Genomic DNA, 24,651 nt, shown 5'->3' with positions numbered 1-24,651 from the left:
AAAATAGAGATGTTTATTAAAACATCATTAGTGGCCAAAAAAATCATTGTGCAAGAAAATGCATAAATAAAAAACCTACAGCAAACTCAGCAAACTCTGTTTGCGGTTCATTGTGATCTTTACTGCATCTTTTAATGAGACTCAATGGAGAACATGGAGTACATTACAAAACATATGTAATTGGTTGGCATTGATTCCAGTGTTTGTGTAATGAGTGGTATAGATAGATCATTATTATACAATATATATTTTGGTGATTGCACACTGCAATATCATGGGAACAGAATACTAATTACAATAGTGGCTATATTAATGATACCTTTGAGAGATTTTGTAATATATGCAATTTACATATTCTGTATTTTATTCTTATGGTTGGGGCTGGTAAAGAGGTATTGTGTGTCTGTCTATCTGTTCAGTTTGAAATATAAGAATCTGGTATCCGGGCAGGATTAATGTTTTGGGTGGTATCTGATCTAGTAAATTATATATCTGGTATACTAGCATAGCATTTCTGCCCCACCCACAAATAGTGTCCACCACCAACCAACCATTATAAATCAAATCAAATCAAATCAAATTTTATTTGTCACATACACATGGTTAGCAGATGTTAGTGCGAGTGTAGCGAAATGCTTGTGCTTCTAGTTCCGACAATGCAGTAATAACAAGTAATCTAACTAACAATTCCAAAACTACTGTCTTGTACACAGTGTAAGGGGATAACGAATATGTACATAAGGATATATGAATGAGTGATGGTACAGAGCAGCATAGGCAAGATACAGTAGATGGTATCGAGTACAGTATGTACAAATGAGATGAGTATGTAAACAAAGTGGCATAGTATAGTATAAAGTGGCTAGTGATACATGTATTACATAAGGATACCGTCGATGATATAGAGTACAGTATATACGTATGCATATGAGATGAATCATGTAGGGTAAGTAACATTTATATAAGGTAGCATTGTTTAAAGTGGCTAGTGATATATTTACGTCATTTCCCATCAATTCCCATTATTAAAGTGGCTGGAGTTGAGTCAGTGTCAGTGTTAGTGGTGGCTGTTTAACAGTCTGATGGCCTTGAGATAGAAGCTGTTTTTCAGTCTCTCGGTCCCAGCTTTGATGCACCTGTACTGACCTCGCATTCTGGATGATAGCGGGGTGAACAGGCAGTGGCTCGGGTGGTTGATGTCCTTGATGATCTTTATGGCCTTCCTGTGACATCGGGTGGTGTAGGTGTCCTGGAGGGCAGGTAGTTTGCCCCCGGTGATGCGTTGTGCAGACCTCACTACCCTCTGGAGAGCCTTACGGTTGAGGGCGGTGCAGTTGCCATACCAGGCGGTGATACAGCCCGCCAGGATGCTCTCGATTGTGCATCTGTAGAAGTTTTTGAGTGCTTTTGGTGACAAGCCGAATTATGTCAATGGTTAAGATACACTAACCAACCATTATGTCAAATAAGATACACTATGCTACAGTCTGTCAACCGTAGGCCGTAGACATGCATACGGACCATGTCTGACTATACATATGGCGACCTGGAAAAGTGAAATGTAGCTACATGACAGGCATCTGTTGTGTCCAAACTGCGCATGAGCGGAAAAAGGTGGAAGAGAGCGAGGCAGCTGGATGGGAAAAAGGGAGTCGGGCAATTACAAACATGGTGAAGAATACGTTTATTTATCTATTTTTTTTATGTTTATTTTTAGTTATGTCATACACCATTGATCAAATGAACACCCTAAACACTGAATTTAAACATACTTGTTTAAAAGGTTATCTGTTAGCGTTGCAAAGGTAACGCTAGCTAGTTGTTAGCTATTTAGCTTTTCAGCAACTCGACTGTATTTCGTTTCATTGTCATTGAACAACCTAGGTGGCTTGTCAATACTGCAGCATAAGTAGGTTGTCAGATAGTTCTAGTCAACAACAGATACTAGACAGTCAGTTTAGCTATCTAAAGATTAAAACGTTGCTAAAGAAGCCGGCCAATCTCGTTCAAATGAACATTATGCGCCGTCGCGGATCATAGCTTTGACTAGGCCTGTTTGTTTAGCCTATGAACGCTGTGGATATTGGATAGAATGTCACAATAACGTAATTGTTGTGCTCAGCCCCCGTATGTCATGCCAATACTTTTCTGCATCCAAACCGTTCATGTATAGTCGATTAAGCAGTTTTGCGGTGTTGTCTTGATACCTAGAGGAAAGTCATTAGGCTAAGTAGCTTCCCAAAACGACCTCCGTGGCTACAAGCCAGCTATTATAACATGCATCCAAGATGATGCTTATTGCTTGGCAAGATGACACCAGAAGAAGTGTGCAATGCATGTATTGTCAGGTTTGCAGACTCAAGTGTTGCCAGGGATGGAATTTCTACCCAAGGCTATACCGTTTTGAAAGCTCACAATTCTGAGCATGAGGAGAGCTACATTTCTGTCATTGTGTTTGTTCTGTAAACGTCTGTGTTTTTCCCCAGAACAAGCTGAAGTCCTCACAGAAGGATAAAGTTAGACAGTTCATGATCTTCACACAATCAAATGAGAAGACGGCATTGACCTGTCTGTCACAGAATGACTGGAAACTAGATGTCTCCACAGACAACTTTTTCCAAAATCCAGACCTCTACCATCCAAATCTAAAGGGAGTGTTGGACAAGAAAAGGTTAGAACAACTCTACAACAGATACAGAGGTAAATGTCATCTTTCTTTTCACATCTCTGTCTATGCTGGATGTACTATAATAATATATGCCATTTAGCAGACCCTTTAATCCATCGCGACTTGGTCATGCTTGCATACATTTTTAAGTATGGGTGATCCCATTGAACCCACTATCCTGGCATTGCAAGCACCAGGCTCTACCAACTGAGCTACAGAGGGCTTGTCACAAGGGCACAAGATAGTACTATGGTACTGTAAGTAAAAACAATAGCAGTATAACTGACTGTAAAAATAAAAACTGCCATAGGCCATGCATAATGTCGAAACACATAACTTACCTTTGACCACCAAAATCAAATAAAAATGGATATCATCAAATAAATTCATATATTTGTCAGTCAAGTTGCTCAAAAGTGGCAAAGTATTAATTAAACACCTTATTTTTGCCTTATCCTTCACTCAGACCCACAAGATGACAACAAGATTGGAATAGATGGCATCCAGCAGTTCTGTGACGACCTGGGCTTGGATCCGGCCAGTATTAGTGTGCTCTTCATCGCCTGGAAGTTCCGGGCTGCAACACAGTGCGAGTTCTCCAGACAGGAGTTCATGGATGGGATGGCAGAACAAGGGTGAGGATGGCCTTTAAAGAGAGAGAGGTTTCACTTCATTTCTGGGGCCAATTTAATTGACAACAAGTGTGTGTGTGTTGTGTTAATTCATTTCATCATGTAATTATAGAGGAAATTGTTTGTTGTCGTCCATCAGCCACTGAGTTGTGTAACAGAATGTAGGCTAAGCTCTTCTTTCTCCACATCAGATAGGCTAACCCTTAAACTTGTACTTGGTGCTAAAGCTTATTTTGTTCTCCTCAGGTGTGACAGTATAGAGAAACTAAAAGCCCAACTACCAAAAATGGAGCAAGAGTTAAAAGACCATGGGAAATTTAAGGACTTTTACCAGTTCACATTTAACTTTGCAAAGAATCCTGGCCAGAAAGGTTTGGGTAAGCAATACATTTTGACATTCCTTATCTATTTTCATAGTCTACTCTGCTCATTGGACTTGGATTTCTCTCAGACATGTCCTCATTGTTGTGCATTTTCTAGACTTAGAAATGGCAATTGCGTATTGGAATTTAGTACTGGCTGGAAGATTCAAATTCCTGGACCTGTGGAACAAATTTTTAGTGGTAAGATATTTTCTCTTAATTGAATTGAGTATACTTTATTGATCCACACAGAGGGGAAATTGGATGGGTTTGCTTCAGTTGAATGCTTCAACAAACAGGCTAGTTGTTTCTTATAATGCACATTTTTATTTTTTCTTCTTTCCCCGCAGGAGCACCATAAACGATCAATCCCTAAGGACACCTGGAACCTCTTGTTAGACTTCAGCACAATGATAACTGATGACATGTCCAATTACGACGAGGAAGGTTTGTGTTTTTGTGTACTAAGGCTGAACTATAGCAACCCATTGCCTCAGGTCAGGTGCATGACAATGTAATCAGTTGTGAATGGAATAATATGGAGCCAGCCCACTTGTTGCCTCTCCCAACAACCACCAGAGTTGAAAAGTATTTTTTTCTTGCTTAACCCTGTATCTGTGTGCTTCCTTTTAGAGAAAGAAAGTTGAATTTTATGCATGAAACATCTGTCATTTTTGTCTCCTTCCTCCAAGGAGCATGGCCAGTCCTCATTGACGATTTTGTGGAGTTTGCACGACTGCACATTGGGACCAAAAGCACCGCTGTCTAGGGACCGCCCAAACTCGGAGGAACGTCCATACGTTTGTTTATACAAAAAACACACAACCGAGGCGGAGAAACGGAGCACAGGGGACTGCACTGAGCTGAGATCTATGTTGCCTTTTCCAACCCTCAGGACTGAGATGTTTTACACAACAGACAATATAAAAGGCATATCTCCTCGTCGGTCGTCTTGTGGTGGTTTGGGATTTTATCTTTAGTATGGGGCTTTTTTCGTGTCAACTCTAGCCAACTGGAGAGGAGTCGCCATCCTGGACCTTACAGTTCCTGTCCCAGTGTTTAGTTGACACAGTCGAGGTTCACGTGAAGCAAACCGACACCCCAAAAAGACAAATACAATTGTATCGTATTCTAAACACGATGGTCCGTGAGGGAATGTCATTCTTTAAATATTAAATTAAATTTTAATACTTTGTGTGCATTCCTGCTATGAATATGAATTTTGTTTTATGAGACTTGTGTGACAGAACAGTACAAAAACATTTGATTGTAATTTTTGTTAGTTTTAATCATAATGCTATTCCAGTACAAATGTGTAAGGTAATAAATGTTTCAATTTTATATTTATTTGATGTGTGTTGATAATGGTGATGCACTCTTGTCTGTCATATTTCTCTCTGCCAAAGCTGATACCTGAAACCTGCATATGAACTTGTATGTCTTATGTTAAAAGGATGTACTATTCTTCCAATTGTTTAATTTTACTCCAGATGTTTCTCAAATAGTGATGGCCTTTGTACGCTACTGGCCTGAGAGTGAATTAACTATTCTTTAACGTGATTATTTTATTTAACTAGGCAAGTCAGTTAAGAACAAATTCTTATTTACAATGATGGCCTACAATGTTAAGTATGTAAGTTGGATAGAAAATAGGCAGGATGGTTTATTGTAAAATAGTAATTCAATTCTAACCTTTTGGTGTGATTCACAAAGTTTTTAGTGGATAAACTGAGTACAGTGACTCCGGTAGCATGCATTGCCAAGTGGTGGTAGTTGTGTGGCCCTCTTGTGACGCGTGCGATTTTATTTTACAACCGGATGATGTGGTAACTAACCACCTGACACGGTTGCTAGGGGCCAGCATTGACAACACGGCGGTTTTGTGTCATGTTATGACCCTTTACAAGTTGTCAAAAATAGAACAAAGTAGCAATTTATTACTTATTGTAAATAATTAGTTGGCATATTGGGCTGGCTTGATATTCAGTTCTAAAACTTGGAATTTAGTCATACAGAAAAAATGTCGAACATACTTTTATCCGAGGTAGGCTGGGACGAGGGCTTTGCCATCCCAGTTGCCAATGCAGAAAATAAAGGTTTGGAAGATGAGGTAAGTGTCTGTTAGCTAACAGTTTATTAGATTATCTGTACCAGAATATCTGACATTTAATTTGTTTCATCTGTATTTTATATAAATCGAAATATTTTTGCCCCAGTTACATAGCGGACAGTTGGTAGGTATCTAAGTTAGTTAGCGAACGTTAGCTAGCTAAAACGAAACAGGTAACTTGACCTGGGATGAACATCAGTCCAATTTGAAATATGACTGTCATTTGCACTTCCTGCCTCTCCACAGCTTCAAATGAAACAAAATCAGAAGTTACAACTGGAGAACAAACTTGGTGGATACAAGGATAGAATACAAGCCATGGCTGAACACCTGACAAATGTTAGGCAGGAGTTATCTCAAACTCAGGTAAAGCTACTTGCCCATTTTGGAATTCCATGAAAATAGACTTCTGAGGTTCTGACCCAAAATTATTTAGCTCATGCATAGATCTACACCCATTACTGTATGACTGGTCGTTATATTGCTAAGTAATTATGTTTATGCAAGGATGAATTAATAATGCCATGCGAACACATTTATGACAGTAATCGTTTTGCAACAACTTTGAAATGCTGTCCTATAACTGGTTTATTTTTATCTGTACTGTATCAGGCTCTGTGCAAAGCCAGGGAGAAAGAGACTGAGTCGGAGATGCATTTCAAGGCCCTGGCAGAGAGAGAGGTGGGCCGCCTGCGTCAGGAGATTGCACAGCTGGACAACGAGCTTGGAGCTCTGAGGGAGAAGAAGAATGCACAAGAGGTTATTCTACGTACTATCAACATCCTGGTCTTTCTGTTCTAAAATAGAGGTCTTTCCTCAAAATAGCATTGGGTCTCTTTTTCTCTCTCTCCATGACTGAGAATTCTCTGGCCTGTAGTTCTATTTCCAACTGCTAGTATTCACCGGAACATACAATATATTCAGTGGATGTTCCACTGTATTAGATAAATGTCTAGCCATCTGTTTCCTCAGAACAACATCTTCAAAGCCACCCAGAAGCTGGAAGAGCTGAAAAGCCAGCTGAATTGGGACCAGCAGACCCTGGATGCCTGGCTTGAGGAGTCGGCACACAAGGACGAGGACACCATGGCCATCATCAAGTACGCCCAGCAGGACGAGAGCAGGATACGGGTACGTCATGGGTGTTGTGAGTGACCGACTGATGGGGGTACGAAAACTTGAGTACCCTGTGTGGTCTTGGATCTCAGTTACAGTGGCAAGCAACTACATTCCTGTCAGGATCCTCTTGAATGAACAGTTCACTGACAATGGGATATTCTTAATGAACAGTACAACATTCTTTGTTTACAGGAGCTCACCTTGTTGATAGAGAAGATGACGCTTGAGGCCAACCAAAAGCACAAGGCACTGGACAACGAACTGACTGAAACCATATCAGCACAGGTCTAAAACACCAGCTATCTTACAGTTCAGTACATTAACTAGTACAGAACAGCACAGGAATATCAGTCAATGGTCAATCACCCGCAACTAAGAATATTTTGTTGACATTTAAGCTACTGTGTGTCCATTGTTGACACACTAGAGATTTATACTTCCCACATCAAACAGAAAGCATTTATTCTTCCTTGTTGATATCCATCAGAGTGTTTCTCATGTATTGTAGTTGTGCTCTGCCAACAGATTGGTCTGGATAAGACCGCAGAAAACTTCCGCCAGGCTCACCTAGAGAGACAGGAGCTGATCCACCAGTGGGAGAACACCATCGAGCAGATGAAGAAAAGAGATAGCGAGATGCAGCAGTGTTCAATGGTAACCACTAGATGGCAGCCTGCAGTCATTACAGTCAGTCAGTCATACAATATTTGAGATGACGATGGGATATCATAGCCTGGATAAACCAGATTGAATGCTACACTCACTTTGCTTCACTATCATTTTGTCAAGTTCAACTAGGCTAGGAATATTATAGCAGTTTGAAACTATTGTAAAGACACTAGTTTACTTTTTCACATAATCACTTGGTCCAGAAACGATTACGTGTTTTATAGGTATTTTCACCCCTTTTCATATTACGACACCTTCTTAAGATTAGTCCATCAAAATCATAAAAAAGGCTACATGAAAGTGACTGATGTACAACTGTGAAGTTTCTAAAAAATAATGGTCTGACAATGTAAGCAATGGATTTTGCTATATATTTCCAGCTCCTCACCCAAGTCAACCAGGACATCAGAGAGAGGAATGGAGTGATCAAGGAGAAGAAGACCTTCCTGGAGAGCGAGACAGAGAACAACAAGGAGTACGAGAAGAAGATAGCCATGGCCGACCGGCAGGCGGCCAAGCTGAGACGGGAGTTCCAGGAGCAGGAGAGTAACCGCACCAGACTACAGGATGAGGTGAGTCTGTCTGTTGTGTGTCTGTTGTCCCGAGCTTTCTTCCCAGGACGAAACATTAACAAATTAGTATTTCATAATTTGCAAATATTTACAGGCATTATAACATTGCAATTCATCAGCATTTATATGCATGTAATTACATTTATAGTGTCTTGTTCAAGAAAGTGATTAAACAAGTGTAACCAAATCATTTAGTCAATGCTTTCTGCTGACAGGTATTTTTTATTCTGTATGACTTCTTTCTATGGGAATGATGGCTTGTCTTATATGTTATTATCACGTATCTCTTTCTAGTTGGAGAGTCTGAAAGGGACAGTGGACAGAGCAGCTACTGATGTCGAGTCCATGAGGTCCCAGCTAGCCAACATGAAAAAGGACATCCAGGACAAAAACAACAAGTGAGACATAGAGATTGGCAGGCCTCAGTACCAGTCAAATAGGAATAATTGGAGGCATCGTTTTGGGGGGAACTAACCGTTTACATTTAAATTCTTTATGTAATTCTGTGGAACACCCACCCTCTCACTAGTTCTGATCTGTGTGTGTGTGTGTGTGTGTGTGTGTGTGTGTGTGTGTGTGTGTGTGTGTGTAAACATGTTCCAGGATAAAGGGGGCCAAGCTTCATAACACAGCCCTGGAGGAGAAGCTGAAGACAGTGACTGAGACGACCCTCAGCGTGGAGGAGAGGGCCGCTCAGATGGAGCAAGTACTGAAGGAAGAGGAGCAAACTATCAAAGTGAGTGCACTCCGCATGATAAAACAATGTTTTTGTTATAATATCAGTATGTTTATCGAAAAGAGTGTCTGCATGGTACTGGGATGGCAGGCTGCGGTTGCGTTGAGCTAACCTGTGCATTTTACCTTGCAATGGTCACATGGTCACAATATTAACTCGATATCGCTAGATATTTAGAAGTATATGAACATTGTATCAATCAAACTGATACATTAAATCCTATTCTGACTGACTGTGTTCTCACATTTAGTTATTTTCATTTAGATGCTCTGATGTCATTCTATTCATTCCCATGAGGAATGTAGTGTTACATTGTGTATTGGTTCTCTTTCATAATTTTGCCAACCAGGGAAACATCTCGGATGTCTTTCTTTGGAGCTGGTGAACCATGTGTTGACTTCAGTGTCACATTGTGTTGGTTAATGTACTCGTGACCATGTTGTGGTGAACTGTCTCATTCTGCGTCTGTCGTGGGCTGCAGGACATGGACGCCCAGCTGCACCGCCACCGCGAGGTGCTGTTCCGTGAGAGCCAGGAGGTACAGGCCCTGAGGTTGAAGGAGAAAGACTCCATGGCCGTGCTCTCTGGGAGCCGGGTGGCTCTCTCCAACCTGGACAGCCGCCTCAGTAAACTGGACCAGAACTCCCTCAAGCAGCAGGAGATCATCTACAACCAGGCTAGACAGCAGAAACACTAGTCTTTCTCTAGTTGTTATTTTCCTATCACTAACAATATGCAATACCCACCCTGTTTATTATCTATGCATAGTCACTTTACCCCTACCTACGTGTACATATTACCTCAATTACCTCGACTAACCTGTACCCCCTGTATATAGCCTCGTTATTGTTATTTTATTGTTGCTCTTTTATTTTTTACTTTAGTTTATTTAGTAAATGTTTTTTTCTTAACTCATATTTTTCTTAACTGCTGTGTTGGTTAAGGGCTTGTTATTAAGCATTTCACTGTAAGGTCTGTTGTAATCGGCGCGTGTGACAAATAACATTCGACTTGAATAGTAATAACAGCATGGTCATTCAACAGACGCTTTCAGATAGCCCTTAGACCACTGTCATATGATCAATATCTATTTCTACCACCATGACCGTTATAGCTAGTGTTCGCCCTAATGTCATCACATCTCCCTCTACCATTAGGGTAAACAAATCAAATCTTTTCAGTGTCCTGAGGGGGGGGGAAGGTGCTGTCGTGCCCTCTTCACGACCTATACAGCTGGTCTTGAGGTGTATGCTTGGTGTAGTGGGTACATCACTAACTCCCTCTCCACCTCAAACTTTGCTACTCCAGGACTTCCAGATCCAGCTGCTGGAGAGGAAGATGTTGCGTCTGCGTGGCGAGGTGAACACGGAGGAGAAGCAGGTCCTAGAGAAGAAGGCCCAAAAGCTGGCCCACAGGCTGGAAGAGAAGAAGAGGACTGCCACCATGCTCACCACCCAACTCAAGAAGCTCCAGGTGGACAGACCTCTCTTGTACTGTAGAATGTTCTTGATACTATTTTTCCTGATGATTTGGGTATTTCTGTTGTTTTTGTCACCTTAAAAGTAGGAAGACTATTTCTTGAAACCCTATCTTATCATAGAAATCATCAAAAATTGTTGGTGTTTTTTTTTCTCAGATTTTCTATGTTTTCAAATTAGTTTCTATTTTCAGTTACCATATAATTACATTTTAACTAATCATAAAAAAATGTTTATAGACATTCTGTGATTTTACTGTTTCTGTCGTCTGACAGGATGATATTCGCTGTGTGAGGAAAGAGGCGGAGAAGACAGGAGCTGAGAAGAGTGACCTAACCACCAAGATCGAGGAGCTGCACCTGTTCAACCACATCTCCGACAAGGAACTGAAGAAGCTCCGGCTCAAGAAGCAGGTGAGAACGCAGGCGCACACACACACAGTCACTGTCACTGCAGTTTTACTCAGCCAACCTTGACTTTATCAATCTTATTAAATAAAAACGATTATGTGAAACTCACTCTTACACAGCCACTCGTTGCCTCTGACCTTTGACCTTCAGGACACCATGGTGGAGGACAACATCCTGAAGCTGGAGATCAAGCGTCTGCGTGACCTGCTGTACAACAAGGCGGACAGCGTGCTCTCGCTGGAGAAGCGGCGGCTGCAGCTGCAGACGGCCATGAGGGAACGGGAGGAGGAGATTAAAGCTCACCGGGAGATGCTCAACAAGCAGGTCAAGATCACTGACCAGGAGCGCCAAGGACTCAGGTATGTCTAAGACGGGCTCCCAAAAGATACCCTATTACCCATACAGTATAGTGACGTGTTCTTAAAGGGATACTTTGGGATTTTGGCTGTGGGGGCTATTTATCTGATGCCTTTAAACCCTGAACCTGGTCATGGGGATCCACAGGGTGTGCAGGCCTTTTCTCCTTCACAGTACTAACATACCTGGGCCCATATTCAGATAGAGTCTTTTAGATCATAATGAATAAGATTGTATGGACGGGGGGGGGGGGGGGGGGGGGGGGGACTGATTTCAGATCAGCACTCCTACTCTGAGATGCTCTCTGAATACAGGGCTTGATGATCCAGTGCCATACGAGGGGGGTTGTGTTTGTTTTGCCCAGGGCTCATATAAAGTGGTAATGCGGCACTTGAAAAGAAAGATGTCAAATGAATTGAACATAGGATAGCTGGACACTTGGTGTTTTGAGCCATTGTGTATACTCTATGTCTAATCAAATCAAGCTTTATTTATACAGCACATTTCAGACATGCAATGCAATGTGCGTCACAGGAAAAAATGAATCAAAACAATGAAAATGGAAACAAAAATATTTACTACATAAGAATAACAATAAAAACTTCTCTGAAATATGCCTCAAGCTCAGCACATTTTAAACGTGGAGGAAATTTCACACAGGTTTACGGGGGTAGGATTTATCAGGCCGTCAATGGTCGGGAAGAGCACTCTCAAATTATTCTATGCATACATTGATTGGTTCATTTCAGTGCTGAGGTGCATGAGAGACTGTCCAAGGTCGACAAGATGAGGAAACGCTATGAGATTATGACTGTCTCAATGGCTGCTCCCGAGGGAGAAGAGGAAAAATCACAGGCTTATTATGTGATCAAGGTGAGAATTCCTTCAGACACCAAAAAAAAATCACCAGCCAACTATTGATTCAGTTAATAATTGATTTGGCTTATTGTGAAAAAATATATACAGTGTCAAGAAAAAGTACAGTGGGGAGAACAAGTATTTGATACACTGCCGATTTTGCAGGTTTTCCCTACTTACAAAGCATGTAGAGGTCTGCAATTTTTATCATAGGTACACTTCAACTGTGAGAGATGGAATCTAAAACAAAAATCCAGAAAATCACATTTCTATGATTTTTATGTAATTCATTTGCATTTTATTGCATGACATAAGTATTTGATACAGCAGAACTTAATATTTGGTACAGAAACCTTTGTTTGCAATTACAGAGATCATACGTTTCCTGTAGTTCTTGACCAGGTTTGCACACACTGAGGCAGGGATTTTGGCCCACTCCCCCATACAGACCTTCTCAAGATCCTTCAGGTTTCGGGGCTGTCTATTGGGTTCAGGTCTGAAGACTGGCTAGGCCACTCCAGGACCTTGAGATGCTTCTTACGGAGCCACTCCTTAGTTGCCCTGGCTGTGTGTTTCGGGTCGTTGTCATGCTGAAAGACCAGGTCACGACCCATCTTCAATGCTCTTACTGAGGCAAGGGGGTTGTTGGCCAAGATCTCGCGATACATGGCCCCATCCATCCTCCCCTCAATACGGTGCAGTCGTCCTGTCCCCTTTGCAGAAAAGCATCCCCAAAGAATGATGTTTCCACGTCCATGCTTCACGGTTGGGATGGTGTTCTTGGGGTTGTACTCATCCTTCTTCTTCCTCCAAACATGGCGAGTGGAGTTTAGACCAAAAAGCTCTATTTTTGTCTCATCAGACCACATGACCTTCTCCCATTCCTCCTCTGGATCATCCAGATGGTCATTGGCAAACTTCAGACGGGCCTGGACATGCGCTGGCTTGAGCAGGGGGACCTTGCATGCACTGCAGGATTTTAATCCATGACGGCATAGTGTGTTACTAATGGTTTTCTTTGAGACTGTGGTCCCAGCTCTCTTCAGGTCATTGACCAGGTCCTGCCGTGTAGTTCTGGGCTGATCCCTCACCTTCCTCATGATCATTGATGCCCCACGAGGTGAGATCTTGCATGGAGCCCCAGACCGAGGGTGATTGACCGTCATCTTGAACTTCTTCAATTTTCTAATAATTGCGCCAACAGTTGTTGCCTTCTCACCAAGCTGCTTGCCTATTGTCCTGTAGCCCATGCCAGCCTTGTGCAGGTCTACAATTTTGGCCATTGTGGAGAGGTTGGAGTCTGATTGAGTGTGTGGACAGGTGTCTTTTATACAGGTAATGAGTGGAGAACAGGAGGGCTTCTTAAAGAAAAACTAACAGGTCTGTGAGAGACTGAATTCTTACTGGTTGGTAGGTGATCAAATACTTATGTCATGCAATAAAATGCAAATTAATTACTTAAAAATCATACAATGTGATTCTCTGGATTTTTCTTTTAGATTCCGTCTCTCCCAGTTGAAGTGTACCTATGATAAAAATTACAGACCTCTACATGCTTTGTAAGTAGGAAAACCTGCAAAATCGGCAGTGTATCAAATACTTGTTCTCCCCACTGTATGTGAACTCTTTGGAATTACCTGGATTTCTGCATAAATTGGTCATATAATTTGACAACAATAGACAAACACAGTCTGCTTAATCTAATAACACACAAACAATTATACGTTTTTACGTCTTTATTGAACACACCGTGTAAACATTCACAGTGGAGGGTGGGAAAAGTACGGTATGTGAACCCTTGGATTTAAAAACTGGTTGACCCTCCTTTGGCAGCAATAACCTCAACCAAACGTTTTCTATAGTTGCGGATCAGACCTGCACAACGGTCAGGAGGAATTTTGGACCATTCCTCTTTACAAAACTGTTTCAGTTCAGCAATATTCTTGGGATGTCTGGTGTGAACCGCTCTCGAGGTCATGTCATAGCATCTCCATCGGGTTGTGGTCAGGATTTTCTTCTGTTGAAGCCATTCTTTTGTTGATTCACTTCTGTGTTTTGGGTCGTTGTCCTGTTGCATCAACCAGCTTCTGTTGAGCTTCAATTGGGGGACAGAGCCTTACATTCTCCTGCAAAATGTCTTGATAAACATGGGAATTAATTTTTCCGTCAATGATAGCAAGTTGTCCAGGCCCAATGCTGTTTTTTTTTGGACAGCATTGGCTTCTTCCATGGTGTCTTCCCATGAACACCATTCTTTAGTGTTTTACATATCGTAGACTCGTCAACAGAGAAGTTAGCATGTTCCAGAGATTTCTGTAAGTCTTTAGCTGACACTAGGATTCTTCTTAACCTCATTGAGCATTCTGCACTGTGCTCTTGCAGTCATCTTTGCAGGACAGCCACTCCTAGGGAGAGTAGCAACAGTGTTGAACTGTCTCCATTCATAGACAGTTTGTCTTACGGTGGACTGATGAACATCAAGGCTTTTAGAGATACTTTTGTAACCCTTTTCAACTTTATGCAAGTCAACAATTCTTAATCTTAGGTCTTCTGAGATCTCTTTTGTTCGAGGCATGTTTCACATCAGACAATGCTTCATGTGAATAGCAAAATCAGATTTTGTGAGCGTTTTTTATATTCCAGGGCAGCTCTAACCAAAATCTCCAATCTCGTCTCATTGATTGGACTCCAGGTTAGCTGACTCCTGACTCCAATTAGCTTTTGGAGAAGTCATTAGCCTAGGGGTTCACATACTTTTTTCAACCTATACTGAATGTTTAAATTATGTATTCAATATAGGCAAGAAAAATACAATCATTTGTGTTTTATTAGTTTAAGCACACTGTGTTTGTCTATGTTTACAAATCAATTGACAAAAACGTTGTACCATTTTACTTTCTACCGTGGGTGATGTGCTTTTCATAAGGCTGCCCAAGAGAAAGAGGAGCTCCAACGCGAGGGAGACGATTTGGACGCCAAGATCCGCAAGATGGAGAAGGAGATCCGAGCGCTGGAGAACACTCTCCACGTCGTCAACAGCCGCAACACAACCTATCGCAAATCCTTCAACAAAGTGACTGAGTCCAGTGCGTACTGTATGAGGAAAGGTTCCCTGTGAGATAAACTGATTCCAACAAATCAAATCAAATTTTATTGGTCACATACACATGATTAGCAGATGTTCATGTGAGTGTAGCGAAATGCTTGTGCTTCTAGTTCCGACCATGCAGTAATATCTAACAAGTAATCTAACAATTTCACAACAACTACCTTATACACAAGTGTAAAGAAATGATTAAGAATGTGTACATATAAATAAATGAATGAGCGATGGCCGAACTGCATAGGCAAGATGCAGTAGATGGTATAGAGTACAGTATATACATATGACATGAGTAATGTAGGGTATGTAAACATTATATAAAGTGTCATTGTTTAAGTAACTAATGATACATTTATTACATCCAATTATTAAAGTGGCTAGAGATTGAGCCTCGGACTCTATGCCCCCCCCCCCCCCCCCCCCCCCCCCAAAAGATGACACAAATATGCCAGCTATAAATATTGACTCTATGCCATCACCATAGTAACACAAGCATCAATGTTATCAGTTTTCTATATCTATGAAGGGAAAACCCAACATAATCAGATGAGAGGATATACTGTTTATAAACAATTTTATAACTTTAATGTGGTGGTTGTTTTGTACTGTTGTTCTGTTCAGATCCTTTTATACTCTTTGTTTTAGTTTTTTACTCCTTTTTCTCCCCGATTGGCAGTTAGTCTTGTCCCATCGCTGCAACTCCTGTACGGACGAGGCGAAGGTCGAGAGCCATGCGTCCTCCGAAACACGACCCCGCCAAGTCGCACTGCTTCTTGACACAATGTCCGCTTAACCTGGAAGCCAGCCGCACCAATGTGTCGGAGGAAACACCTCACAACTGGCGAAGGGTCACTGTGCATGTGCCTGGCCCGCCACAGGATTCGCTATAGCGCGAAGGGACAAGGACGTCCTGGCCGGCCAAATGCTTCCCAGACGACGGTGGGCCAATTGTGCGTCACCTCATGGGTCTCCCATTCGCGGCCGGCTGCGACACAGCCCGAGATTGAACCTGGATCTGTAGTGAAACCTCAAGCACTGCAGTGCCTTAGACTGCTGCGCCACTCGGGAGGCCTTCCTTTTAAACTCTGTTTTGTTTTTTTATTTCTTGCTTCATGCTGTAAAGTGTGTTGGTACAACTCTTTAATGTTTTTATAGAAGTTAACAATGAACCAAAAACTGTTTTGAAGGTGAGGAGTATCAGGAGAAACTGAAGCTGGATGAGCAGAAGAGAGCTGCTGAGGAGAAGTACAAGTACAAGAGGAGGCAGATCCGAGAACTGCAGGAGGACATTCAGGTACTTCTCCACCAAACCAACCATGACTGGGGTCAGGAGTTTTACTGGACTACTTAACCTGATCAGGAAAATTCCTGGTCCTAGACTTGACGTGAGCATGGGTTTTCCACCAGGCCATCATCTTCTCACATGAAACTGGAGTAGAATCATCTTTTGTGTACTTAATTTCCATGTTGTTACTTTACCTCTCTGTCTCTCTCTGCCTTTCCCATGTACAGTGTGTTAGATATGTCCTAAAGCCCTGTCATGATCTCTTTCGTCTTCATCACACGCCTTACATTGGCTGCTCGTGTCCAAGAACAACAGGTCCAATATAGACTTGTCTGACAACTCACTCTTAACTACCAGACAGTGCAATCATAACTGTGTGTGTGTGTGTGTGCGCGCGTGTGATTTAAATCGGAAGGGCATGAACAATACACTCGACAACCTGCTTCAAGAGGAGGCCATTCAGAATGTGAGGACTGAAGAGACCCAGTCACATATCATGTCTCTGAACAGAGAACTGGTTTCCCAGCAGGAGAAACTCCACAGGGTCACTAAGCAGGTTTGATACCACCACCCAACAATTCACACCATCGCAACAAGTGAGTTCACACCATTCTTCAATGACGAAAGAAAAACATGAAATATGAAATGTACTTTACTGTAGCCCCCTTATGTATGCATTCATAAAGCCTTTATAACAGCTACACAAGACGTCTGTCATAGGCAGTCATAAACATTAGTTGGTCATAGGGTCAGGAAAAAATCCTGGCCCTACTTATCACTGCTCTGTGTTCATCCCTTGCTATCCTCCATGACAGTGCTCCAAACTGACCAAAGAGATCCGGTCGGCCAAGAAGGCCAAGGAGGAGACGTTTGAGGAGAGGGACATTGAGCTGAGGGAGCTGAAGGACTTCAATAAGAATATCAACAAGATGCTGCTGGTTGCCATGGAGGAACAACCTGACCTCAGATCAGCTCTACACATGTACTTTGTCCAGGTATCCTTCTTTTCTTTTTACTATAAAAAGTAGGGCCTCCCGGGTGGTGTAGGGGCGCTGTACTGTAGCGCCAGCTGTGCCATCAGAGACTCTGGGTTCGCGCCTAGGCTCTGTCGTAACCGGCCGCGACCGGGAGGTCCATGGGGCGACGCACAATTGGCCTAGCGTCGTCCGGGTTAGGGAGGGCTTGGCCGGTAGGGATATCCTGTCTCATCGCGCACCAGCGACTCCTGTGGCGGGCCGGGCGCAGTGCGCGCTAACCAAGGTTGCCAGGTGCACGGTGTTTCCTCCGACATATTGGTGCGGCTGGCTTCCGGGTTGGATGCACGCTGTGTTAAGAAGCAGTGCGGCTTGGTTGGGTTGTGTATCGGAGGACTCATGACTTTCAACCTTCGTCTCTCCCGAGCCCGTACGGGAGTTGTAGCGATGAGACAAGATAGTAGTAACAATTGGATACCACGAAATTGGGGCGAAGAGAAAAAAAAAAAAGTATGATATTTTTCTTCATACACCTGATAATAGTCTTTGAAAAAAGATGCCACCTAGAACCAAGATGGGTTCTTCAATTAGTAGAATCAACGTAGAATCCTTTCACTAATACGAGGTTCATGTGAAACCTTTTACCAGTAAATAAAAAAAAATCACAACCAAAGGGTTCTCCTATGGGGAGAAACAAAGAAAAAAAATTCTAAAAGTGTAGGTGTGTGAATGATACCTTTTTAGCCTTGTAGAGTTGGGCAAGGCAATGACATTCTGAAATTCTGACAGCGAATTGCCCTGATGTTAGTTGATTCCAGGAAATGCAAAATGTAAGGTTTTAGGGATAGCTATGTTTCAAACCAATCTAATAAATCTAAACTAATCCATTTCTGGCAACTCACTCTAAAAGCAAACAAGAAGTTGACCCATCCCATGAAGTCTCATTTTGGATGGCCTTTTACTCAGGACTTAAAAAGGTCTAATTTAATTTGTGTGTACTGTATGCGTCCCAGGCCAACTTGCCCCTGCCGTCTCCTGCCTCCACCCCTTCCAGCCGACAGAGCTCAAAGACTAACTCTGCTCGCAGCTCTGTCTCTCTCAGGTACGTCACAACTATTTTACACAGTCTATCTAGCTCAGGGGTCTACAATATACACTCCGTAGCCAAATACCCTCTAGAGATACTTTTTGGGGGCCGACGGGTAAAAATGAGAGACTCACAGTTAGGGACATATCTGAAAGCTACATTCCTTTTCTTCCTGACACATTTTAAAACCCCAAAGGTTTTTCCTGTTTAGCTGTTTTTTGGATGCCTTGTTTTTAGATTGCTACAACGGAATTGTCCATACTGTTATTTCTGAATCTCAAAGTTTCCAATAATATCTCCTGATAATTTACACAGAGTGTACAAAACATTAGGAATACCTTCCTAATATTGAGTTGAACCCCCTTTTGCCCTCAGAACAGCCTCAATTTGTCAGTGCATGGACGAAAGCATTCCACAGGGATGCTGGCCCATGTTGACTCCAATGTTTCCCACAGGTGTGTGAAGTTGGCTGGATTTCCTTTGGGTGGTGGACCATTCTTGATATACACGGGAAACTGTTGAGAGTGAAAAACCCAGCAGCGTAGCAGTTCTTGACACAAACCGGTGTCAACCTACTACCATACACCGTTCAAACGCACTTAATCTTTTGTCTTGCCCATTCACCTTTTGAATGGCACACATACAGTGCATTCGGAAAGTATTCAGACCCCTTCCCTTTTTCCACATTGTGTTAGTCTTATTTTTAAATGGATGAAATCAATTTCTTTCCCCATCAATCTAGACACAATACCCCATCATTTTTTAAATTAAAATAAATAAATAATTTGCCTTTATTTAACCAGGTAGGCAAGTTGAGAACAAGTATTAATTTACAACTGCGACCTGGCCAAGATAAAGCAAAGCAGGTCGACACATACAACAACACAAAGTTACACATGGAGTAAAATAAACATACAGTCAATAATACAGTAGAAAAATAATTCTATATACAATGTGAGCAAATGAGGTGAGATAAGGGAGGTAAAGGCAATAAATAGGCCATGGTGGCGAAGTAAATACAATATAGCAATTAAACACTGGAATGGTAGATTTGACAGTAGATGAGTGTGCAAAGTAGAAATACTGGGGTGCAAAGGAGCAAGATAAATAAATACAGTAGGGGAAGAGGTAGTTGTTTGGGATATTTATAGATGGGCCATGTACAGGTGCGGTGATCTGTGAGCTGCTCTGACAGATGGTTCTTAAAGCTAGTGAGGGAGATAAGTATTTCCAGATTTTTGTAGTTTGTTCCAGTCATGGGCAGCAGAGAACTGGAAATAGAGGCGGCCAAAGAAGGAATTGGCTTTGGGGGTGACCAGAGAGATATACCTGCTGGAGCGCGTGCTACGGGTGGGTGCTGCTATGTTGACCAGCGAGCTGAGATAAGGGGGGACTTTACCTAGCAGGGTCTTTTAGATGACCTGGAGCCAGTGGGTTTGGCGACGAGTATGAAGCGAGGGCCAGCCAACGAGAGCGTACAGGTCGCAGTGGTGGGTAGTATATGGGGCTTTGGTGACAAAACGGATGGCACTGTGATAGACTGCATCCAATTTATTGAGTAGGGTATTGGAGGCTATTTTGTAAATGACATCGCCGGAGTCGAGGATCGATAGGATGGTCAGTTGTACGAGGGTATGTTTGGCAGCATGAGTGAAGGATGCTTTGTTGCGAAATAGGAAGCCAATTCTAGATTTAACTTTGGATTGGAGATGTTTGATATGAGTCTGGAAGGAGAGTTTACAGTCTAACCAGACACCTAGGTATTTGTAGTTGTCCACATATTCTAAGTCAGAACCGTCCAGAGTAGTGATGCTGGACGGGCGGGCAGGTGCAGGCAGCGATCGGTTGAAGAGCATGCATTTAGTTTTACTTGTATTTAAGAGCAGTTGGAGGCCATGGAAGGAGAGTTGTATGGCATTGAAGCTCGTCTGGAGGGTTGTTAACACAGTGTCCAAAGAAGGGCCAGAAGTATACAGAATGGTGTCGTCTGCGTCGAGGTGGATCAGAGACTCGCCAGCAGCAAGAGTGACATCATTGATGTATACAGAGAAGAGAGTCGGCCCAATAATTGAAACCTGTGGCACCCCCATAGAGACTGCCAGAGGCCCGGACAACAGACCCTCCAATTTGACACACTGAACTATCAGAGAAGTAGTTGGTGAACCAGGCGAGGCAATCATTTGAGAAACCAAGGCTGTTGAGTCTGCCAAGGATTTATTGTATTTATTTTTTTATTTCACCTTTATTTAACCAGGTAAGCTAGTTGAGAACAAGTTCTCATTTGCAACTGCGACCTAGCCAAGATAAAGCATAGCAGTTCGACACATACAACAACACAGAGTTACACATGGAATGAAGAAAACATACAGTCAATAATACAGTAGAAAAAAAAGAAAAGTCTATATACAGTGAGTGCAAATTAGGTCAAATAAGTGTTTTAAGGCAATAAATAGGCCAATAGGCGAAGTAATTACAATATGGCAATTAAACACTGGAATGGTAGATGTGCAAAAGATGGATGTGCAAGTAGAGATACTGTGGTGCAAAAGGAGCAAAATAAATAAATACAGTATGGGAATGAGGTAGATAGATGGGCTGTATACAGATGGGCTATGAACAGGTGCAGTGATCTGTGAGCTCCAATCTTTGGGAATCTCAGACGACACAAAAGAGAGGTTGAACAGGCTAGTAATAGGGGTTGCAACAATTTTGGCAGATAAATTTAAAAAGAAAGGTTCCAAATAGTCTAGCCCGGCTGATTTATAGGGGTCCAGATTTTGTAGCTCTTTCAGAACATCAGCTGACATGATTTGGGAGAAGGAGAAATGGGGAAGGCTTGGGTGAGTTGCTGTGGGGGGTGCAGTGCTGTTGACCGGGGGTAGGGGTAGCCAGGTGGAAAGCATGGCCAGCCGAAGAAAAATGCTTATTGAAATTCTCAATTATAGTGGATTTATCGGTGGTGACAGAGTTTCCTATCCTCAGTGCAGTGGGCAGCTGAGAGGAGGTGCTCTTATTCTCCATGGACTTTACAGTGTCCCAGAACTTTGAGTTTGTGCTGCAGGAAGCAAATTTCTGCTTGAAAAAGCTAGCCTTGGCTTTTCTAACTGCCTGTGTATATTGGTTTCTAACTTCCCTGAAAAGTTGCACATGTTGATGCAGAACGCCACAGGATGTTTTTGTGTTGGTTAAGGGAAGTCAGGTCTGGAGAGAACCAAGGGCTATATCTGTTCCTGGTTGTACATTTCTTGAATGGGGCATGCTTATTTAAGATGGTGAGGAAGGAATAAAAAAAAAAATACCCAGGCATCCTCTACTGACGGGATGAGGTCATTATCCTTCCAGGATACCCGGGGAAGGTCGATTAGAAAGGCCTGCTCGCTGAAGTGTTTTAGGGAGCGTTTGACAGTGATGAGGGGTGGTCGTTTGATCGCAGACCCAAAAACAGAATACACCTCTGAAAACGGCAGAGGTATACTTAGAGGGCAAGTTGGTTAGGATGACATCTATGAGGGTGTCCATGTTTACAGCTTTGGGGTTGTACCTGGTAGGTTCATTGATAATTTGTGTGAGATTGAGGGCATCAAGCTTAGATTGTAGGATGGCCGGGGTGTTAAGCATGTCCCAGTTTAGGTCACCTAGCAGCACGAGCTCTGAAGATAGAAGGGGGGCAACCAGTTCACATATGGTGTCAAAGTGAAAGTCAGGTTTTTAGAAATGTTTGCAAAATAAATAAAAAACAGATACCTTATTTGCAAAAGTATTCAGACCCTTTACTATGAGACTCAAAATTGAGCTCGCTTGCATCCTGTTTCCATTGATCATCCTTGAGATGTTTCTACAACTTGATTGGAGTCCATCTGTGGTAAATTCAATTTATTGGACATGATTTGGAAAGGCACACACCTGTCTATATAAGGTCACATAGTTGACAGTGCATGCCAGAGCAAACACCAAGCCATGAGGTTGAAGGAATAGTCCATAGAGCTCCGAGACAGGATTGTGTTGAGGCACAGATCTAGGGAAGGGTACAAAAACAATTCTGTAGCGTTGAAGGTCCCCAAGAACACAGTGGCCTCCATAATTTTTAAATGGAAGATGTTTGGAACCACCAAGACTCTTCCTAGAGCTGGCCGACTGGCCAAACTGAGCAATCGGGGGAGAAAGGCCTTGGGGTGTGTTCATAAATTAAATCTGGAGTGCCAGAGTGGGCTCAGAGTGTGCTCTGGGCATTCATAAATTCAGAGCATTGTACAATCCGGAGTGTTTCGCTCTCGGAGCGTTCAGAATGCACATTGCTAAAGTTGGCTAGCTTGCTAGCTACTTCCAGACACAAATGAGACAACACCTCACTCTAACCATTTTACTCGCCCTTGCAGAGTTATCCAGAGCCTTGGTGACTAACTGTGCTGCTGGCAACAATTGAATTACGCTTTTTTGCCAATGTTTACCTACACCGGCCATATTCTGCTGGTGTTGAGCGTTCGTAAATGCATCAGTTATTCTGCTCTCTGGCACAATAAAGCTCTGGAATCAGAGGGAATTTACAAATGCACCCCTGGTCAGGGAGTTGACCAATGCTCACTCTGACAGAGCTCCAGAGTTCCTCTGGAGATGGGAGAACATTCCAGAACAACAACCATCTCTGCAGCACTCCACTGATCAGGCCTTTATGGTAGAGTGGCCAGACAGAAGCCACTTCTCAGTAAAAGGCACATAACAGCCCGTTTGGAGTTTGCCAAAATGTACCTAAAGGACTCTCAGACCATGAGAAACAAGATTCTCTGGTCTGACGAAACCAAGATTGAACTCTTTGGCCTGAATGCCAAGCATCACGTCTGGACGAATACCTGGCACCATCCCTATGGTGAAGCTTGGGGGTGGCAGCACCATGCTGTGGGACTGGGAGAGGCAGGGACTGGGAGACTAGTCAGGATCGAGGGAAAGATGAATGGAGCAAAGTACAGAGAGATCCTTGATGAAAACCTAATCCAGAGTGCTCAGGACCTCAGACTGGGGTGAAGGTTCACCTTCCAACAGGACAACGACCCTAAGCAGACAGCCAAGACAACGCAGGAGTAGCTTCGGGACAAGTCTCTGAATGTCCTTGAGTGGCCCAGCCAGAGTCTGGACTTGAACCTGATCAAACATCTCTGGAGAAACCTGAAAATAGCTGTGCAGCTTCACTCCATTTATTTTAATGATTTATTTGCAAACATTTAAAAAAACATATATTTTGCATTGTCATTATGGGTTATTGTGTGTAGATTGATGAGGGGGAAAAAACAATTTAATCCATTTTAGAATAAGGCTATAATGTAACAAATTTGGGAAAAGTCTAGGGGTCTGAATACTTTACAAATGTACTGTACACAATCCATGTCTCAATTGTCTTAAGGCTTAGAAATCCTTCCTTAACCGGTCTTCTACTGATCAAAGTTGATTTAACAGGTGACATCAATAAGGGATAATAGTTTTGGAAAGAGCATGTTTTGTACACTCATTGTATATCAATATGTTCTTGTAAAATATAGCTTCTTAAATGTATTTTGTATTTTTCCATTGCAGGTCAGCTGGGTCTTCAGCCAGCAGCAGCCCAAGGGAGGCGTCAGTGCAGTCTCCCCCTGTTAAGACTCTGGAGCTGGGTCTGGGGTTGTCCGTTACGTCCCCTCCTCTCAACTCTCCACGGGACTCCCATCCACCCAGCTCCACCACCAGCAGCAGCAGCGGTAGCAAGCGCCAGAGCCCATAGAGAAACCCCACAATAGGACAGCCTCACTTACAGCACCAGAAGGCTAATGTGACTGTAGTGCCATTAGGAAAGAGAATGTGTGTCACTGTTCAATGTGTACAACTGTTTGGTGAGTTGATTTGATTTGCATGTTGTTGTTTTTTTTACGAACTGGGACAACTTGGCAGTGATTTGAGAAATACACTTAAATAATATATGATTTACCTTTTCTTTGAAGGCACATGTTTTCCATTTGTCAGCTAACCTTTATAGAATTGTATTGTAAATGTGCATAAAAAATATGTACTTTTTCTAAATTCATTTTGACTCCTGGCAATGTGTTTCTGGATATATCCCAATAAAATAGATGGTTGCTTGTCAGAATGATCAATTAGTTGATAATACACTTGTTTTGTTTAAATGCCCAATGTAGTCAAAAACGTTTTTTTCTGTGTTTTATATATATTTCCACACTATGAGGTTGGAATAAGACTGTTAAAATT

The 24,651-nt window shown here is 42.4% G+C and overlaps 2 protein-coding genes across 3 annotated transcripts; both read left to right on the top strand.

Annotated features, from left to right (window-relative positions):
* Positions 1–1,626: 1,626 nt before the first annotated feature.
* On the top strand, positions 1,627–5,002 carry dcnl1 (DCN1-like protein 1). Its single transcript, NM_001160591.1, is given in 7 exon segments — positions 1,627–1,671; positions 2,487–2,700; positions 3,135–3,303; positions 3,547–3,677; positions 3,781–3,863; positions 4,013–4,109; positions 4,355–5,002. Coding segments are annotated over 7 exon segments (774 nt in total). The 5' UTR covers positions 1,627–1,668; the 3' UTR covers positions 4,432–5,002.
* A 212-nt stretch (positions 5,003–5,214) lies between these two features.
* Positions 5,215–24,529, top strand: ccdc39 (coiled-coil domain containing 39). Of its 2 annotated transcripts, XM_036966476.1 has the most exons (20): positions 5,215–5,772; positions 6,019–6,138; positions 6,385–6,531; positions 6,745–6,903; positions 7,084–7,176; positions 7,417–7,545; positions 7,941–8,132; positions 8,427–8,530; positions 8,736–8,868; positions 9,350–9,544; positions 10,177–10,341; positions 10,622–10,759; positions 10,907–11,115; positions 11,863–11,986; positions 14,898–15,057; positions 16,262–16,368; positions 16,775–16,915; positions 17,175–17,354; positions 18,347–18,435; positions 23,986–24,529. In XM_036966476.1, the coding sequence occupies exons 1-20, from the start codon at positions 5,683–5,685 to the stop codon at positions 24,167–24,169; spliced, it is 2,859 nt and encodes a 952-aa protein (XP_036822371.1). In that variant the 5' UTR covers positions 5,215–5,682; the 3' UTR covers positions 24,170–24,529. The 2 variants fall into 2 exon arrangements, with proteins under 2 accessions (XP_036822371.1, XP_036822372.1); XM_036966477.1 differs by lacking the exon at positions 18,347–18,435.
* Positions 24,530–24,651: the final 122 nt, after the last annotated feature.

The sequence above is a fragment of the Oncorhynchus mykiss genome, chromosome 28 (genome assembly GCF_013265735.2).
Source record: "Oncorhynchus mykiss isolate Arlee chromosome 28, USDA_OmykA_1.1, whole genome shotgun sequence".
NCBI lineage: Eukaryota > Metazoa > Chordata > Actinopteri > Salmoniformes > Salmonidae > Oncorhynchus > Oncorhynchus mykiss.
The sequence above is the reverse complement of the archived record's forward strand: the minus strand, read 5'-3'. Positions and strand labels throughout refer to the sequence as shown.